Here is a 5,126-nt window from a genome sequence, read left to right as displayed (position 1 = left end):
GCTACGCTCAAGGAAACACCAACAGAACGATCAGATGTCAGTAAAACTTATTTAATAAAGCAGCGACACAGTTCACTTAACCAACAGCAAGTTATAACAATGACTCGTTCACGTTGAACTCTTGCCGCTGCCATTTTTGGGGTCGAAATATTACCGTAATGATGCATACACAAGGCGCATCGGATTTTAAGGCGCGCTGTGAGCTTCTAAGAAAATGGAAGGCTTTTAGGCGCGCCTTTTAGTGCGGAAAATACGGGACATTCTGTTTATACATCGGTGACAGTAAAATTTGCACCTCCCCGCCATTTTTCGCTTCCATTTGGTCTTGCCAACCTCCCCAAGAATTCTTAATCCTGCCCCAAGTCCTCACCACGACCTCCTGATGCCGCCCATCGGTGAACCTGGCCCACGAGTTGTTGAACTACGCAGAGCGTTGCCGGTAAATGGCAAGCGTTTGCATTCCGCATGGACGGGTTTTGATGTCGGGGCACGAGTACAGTGGCGCCGGTAATAAGATTTCATGCTCGGTGGCGGAGCCGTGGGCTTTCGCGTCCCCCGGGAATCTCCCGGGGCGAGCAAAAAGGAACATTTGGAAAACATATTGAAATGTAATGAATAAAAAAAGAAACCCACAAAAAAAAAAAAAAAAAAATCGTGCCAGGGAAACGCTTTCCACCCCTGAAACATCCAGTGCAGTTCCGGCTAATGGAGATGTGTGGGAACATGTTTTGGTAAGATTGATAGGCAGATGGGAAAACAAGGCAGTGCATCATAACAGCAGAAAGTTTCACAATCATACCCGACCTTGACGACACACATTCAACTTTTTTTTACTGCCTCTCCTCCATCACGCACGCTGTCTCTCTCTCTCTGCCGCTTCCTCTGCATGACACCTACATTCATCTGTCTCGCAGCGGAAAAAAAAAAAGTCCAAGCGCTTTTTTTTTTTTCCTCGTGCCTGTTGTGTTGCCTCTTGACTCATTCTCCTCCTCCGTGCACCCCACCCTGTGTCCTGTGTGTCTTGTCTTCTCTCCCATCAGTTCAATATTACGGAGTTCACCGAGCATGTGAGTAAGCCTCATGTGTGCTGCTGGGTTTGCCGTTTTTTTTTTGGTTTTTTTAACAGGGTCCCAATCCGCAGTTTGGGGTATTGTTTGTGTGTTTGGGTTGAATGTGTGATTGTGTGCGTGCCGTGCCTTAAATGCATTTGATTTGTGTTCTCACTTCACGCGTCACAAACACAGCAAGAGACGTTCACCCATACGACTTAGTCTGGGCCTTTGAGGAAATTGGGGAAAATGAGGTCTTCACGGTAGGAAAATATGAAATAGCATCCCCCAAAATAACACATCTTGTTTGAACAAAAGCAGAGTAGTCAAAAGTTTGACCGATTGACGACTAGTTTGCTGCTCAAAACGGAACCTAAATAGATGCGATTATTTCTGTACACTTCAGCCTCAAATTATTCATCTTTTCTGCCTCGCTGGGCAGCCATTCAAAATCGAAACGAAAAGGTAAATTGGTGTATTGCTGTACGATTCAGAATATACACTTACAGTTCAGCCCCAAATTCCTCATACACGTCTCCAGTTGATTCAGGCCCAACGAGTCTGCGCTCTGTGTCATTTTTCATGACAGACCATTTGAGCAGCAAACTAGTTGGGCCTGAACCGTTTACGGTACGTGTTAATATTGACGCCGATGTTCCGTCGGCTTCCATTTCAGCGCCGCCAGCCCACGCTGACTGCGAACTAGATGGGCCCGATAAGCTCCGCCTCTGTTCTGTCGCTCGCCGTCAGATAGTTAACTCATTACACTTCCATTGATTCCTAAGACGACGCGGCGATGACATCCAAAAATCTCATGAATAAAAGCGTCGGATGGATTTAGCGCCGTCAGATTGGATTTATCACGGCCGCCATTGGCAAGCCCCTCCTTGTCGTCTATATTTATTGCAAGTTCAGCCTTCAAGATGCTCGCTGATGACTTGGGCGCCTGTCGAATTACCAAAGGCGGCCATTTCACGTGACGTTCAGCGTGGACGCTTTTCCCGTCGTCGGAAGACATCACTTAAAAGCGAACCTGTTGTCCTTCCGCACGTTTTATCATCTCCGAGAGGAGCAGCGGCCTTTCATGTCGACGACAGCTCGCCGTTCCGCGCTGCCGTCACACGCTGGCCTTTCGTGCCGTGTTCTCACCTCGTCTTCATCAGCGCGCTTGAGCGTAAGCGCGATATGCTGCTTCTTGGAGAATTCAAAGGAGCCGTCAGAGAAGTTGTTTTGGAAGACAGAAGGAATTCGTTCTGCACGGGACGTGTTCAAAGCGCTTTTGCAACGGTCGTCTCGCCCGTGATGCGGAGATGCAATTGAGGCCGCGGTCAACGATAACGTTTGCGTGCCATTGGACTGCGCAGGCAAAATTCATTCATCCACGTTACTTCACAATTCAGTTCATGAACGGAAAATATTACGTTTGGTGTTTGGAATAATGTACTGGATGTCGTTTGTTCTTGATCATGTTTAAGTATAAGATAATCAAATAGAACTTGAATGTACATTGTTTGTTGTTCAGTTCTTCCTTCTACCACACGATTTTCTCGACCCGCATTCGGTCCCGAATGAGAAAAAATAAAAATAAAAGTGTCAGTCGAGCTAATTCGACGTTGGCGGAGAAAAATGTCCGTGCGTGTGAGACTGTTCAAGCCATTACGTATGAAGAGAATAATGGTATTTTTATTCCAAAGTAAAGTTACAAACGTTTTTATGATGATATCCTGTGCCGATAGTCGTTGATAGTGCCATCTCTGTAATGACATGCATATGACGCCAAATCTGCCATCAAGTGGTGGCCAGTCAAAGCTGTTCTTTCTTTTTTTTTTAAGCTCTGATAATATACTCCAAAGGGTCCTAATAATAAGACATATTTCTATCAGACATGCATATGACGCCAAATCTGCCATCAAGTGGTTGCCAGTCAAAGCTGTTCTTTCTTTTTTTTAAGCTATGATAATATACTCCAAAGGGTCCTAATAATAATAAGACATATTTCTATCGCTGTAGATAAAGAGAGTACCGACATTTGTGTGCATACATATGGACCATATACCGTTTTTTAAAAAAAAAAATTAATTTGTAAGTGGTGAGTACTCGTGTGCTTATTTCTTTCATGCAATGTTCATGTGTGTGTGTGTGTGTGTGTGTGCTGTTCCACGCAAGCGTGTCCGTGTTCTTGTGTCCGCCCCAGTGTACTCCTCGATGGGAATCCACAGGTAGACCACCACCGGCGTTATTTTTTTAGACATCGTCAAAATGTCCAGATTTTCACTTTTTTTTTTCGGAGTGAAGAGCATTCTCCGACAATTCTCCAGTTATTCCGACCCCCCGTTTCTGTGCCACATTGACCAACACGAATGCCGCAAGGAGGTGTTGCACGATAGCTTGATGGTGTACTCACACTAAGTTATTTACGTGTATGCCGAGACTTAAATATCCAATCCTGTACTGCCTCTAACCAGTCAGGTAGCGCCCTGCTCGTGGCTCCGTTTATTTCTGTTGTGCGAGGTGACAATTATCGTCAATTGATTATGGAACACATACAGATTTTTTTTTTTTTTTTTTTTTAATCATTTGTCGGCAAATGTTCATTTCTATGATGCAAGATGGTGCTTAGCCTCTGGTGGTCTCCCGTGCGGCCGGCGTGAACACTGACACGCTGGTGATGTTCCCGCTCATCCGGTTGGTCGATGGGGTTTGGAGTGTGCCTTGCCATTGGGCGCGGGAGTTTTTCTTGGCCAAGAAAAGTTCCTGGTCCAGTTTGCGTGTGCCTTTTGGAAGATCCAAGTCTTGTTTTTTGAGGGGTGTTGTGAACAGATTTGACCAGGACACCCGGTGGATGCCGGAGGGTGTCGACTTGTTTTTTGTGGGTGCTCGTCTCAGAAGGCCTCTTTGTGTCGTCGTTTATAATTTGGGCCTTTGTAAATGTCGCCACGTCGCAGGAGGCCTTCATTACCGGACTTCAGTCTGAGACCACCTACTCCATCGTCGACTTGTTTTTTGTGGGTGCTCGTCTCAGAAGGCTCTTTTGTGTCGTCGTTTATAATTTGAGCCCTTTGTAAATGTCGCCACATCGCAGGAGGCCTTCATTACCGGACTGCAGTCTGAGACCACCTACTCCATTGCCGTGGCGGCGTACACCACCAGGGGAGACGGACCTCGTTGCAAACCGAAATTGGTCACCACCACCGGAGCAGGTGAACACAGTGTTCCTCCATTCGAGTATTGAACGTCTCTCGTGTTTTTGTTTGGTTTTAACAGTATAATTGTTGACCGAAATGCCCTTGCATGAATACATAACAAAACATAAGAGAGTGGAAAGAAATAAACTGCTTTTCCAAAGGGCATTGTTGGATGTGTGCTTCAAGGGGGCGTGGCCACGTGAGTTAGTCTGCGTGCGAGCGTCTGGGTTTGAGTCGTGGTCCACAGCAGCTCCTTCCAAGTCTTCTCATTTTGTATTAGTGCGTTTGACTCTTTGTCCTGTCAAATCTAGAGAGTTCATTTACCTTCGGTGCGCCATTTTTTTCTTTATATGCGTGAGCAAGACTGGAACGTTTCTGCGAATAAACCGGAGTATATACTCAAGTGCAGTTTGTCTTTGAGTGCAAATGAAAGCCGTTTTAGCCAAAGACGTGACAGTCTGTGATTGTGATTCCAGTGCCCGGCAAGCCCACCATGATGATCAGCGCCACCATGGGCAACACGGCGCTCATCCAGTGGCAGCCTCCCAAAGATATGGTGGGCGAGCTGATGGGATATCTGCTACAGTACAAGCGCGCCGACGACGACGCGTACACGTCGCGTGAACTGCGCAACACCGATGACCACTACACGGTGACGGGACTGCACAAGGGCGCCACCTACGTCTTCCGCCTCAGTGCCCGTAACCGCGCCGGCGTGGGCGAGGCCTACACCAAGGAGATCGGCACTCCTGAGGACGTGCCCTCGGGGTTCCCGTTGAACCTGCAGGTGACGGGCCTGACTCAGTCCAGCACGCAGCTGACGTGGGACCCGCCGCTGCTGGCCGAGAGAAACGGCAAGATCGCCTACTACGTGGGGGGTCAACGCGGCATC

General features: G+C 47.4%; 1 protein-coding gene across 1 annotated transcript in view; it reads left to right on the top strand.

The window, feature by feature from the left end:
- LOC109507374 (receptor-type tyrosine-protein phosphatase F-like) overlaps positions 1-5,126 on the top strand; it is a 182,987-nt gene that overhangs the window by 117,741 nt on the left and 60,120 nt on the right. Inside the window, exon 12 of the mRNA XM_019856751.1 lies at positions 4,132-4,249. Coding sequence (XP_019712310.1) covers positions 4,132-4,249 — 118 coding nt within the window. The remainder of the gene's footprint in view (positions 1-4,131; positions 4,250-5,126) is intronic.

Source organism: Hippocampus comes, unplaced genomic scaffold (genome assembly GCF_001891065.2).
Source record: "Hippocampus comes isolate QL1 unplaced genomic scaffold, H_comes_QL1_v1.1 scaffold105, whole genome shotgun sequence".
In the NCBI taxonomy this organism is placed as follows: Eukaryota; Metazoa; Chordata; class Actinopteri; order Syngnathiformes; family Syngnathidae; genus Hippocampus; species Hippocampus comes.
The sequence above is the reverse complement of the archived record's forward strand: the minus strand, read 5'-3'. Positions and strand labels throughout refer to the sequence as shown.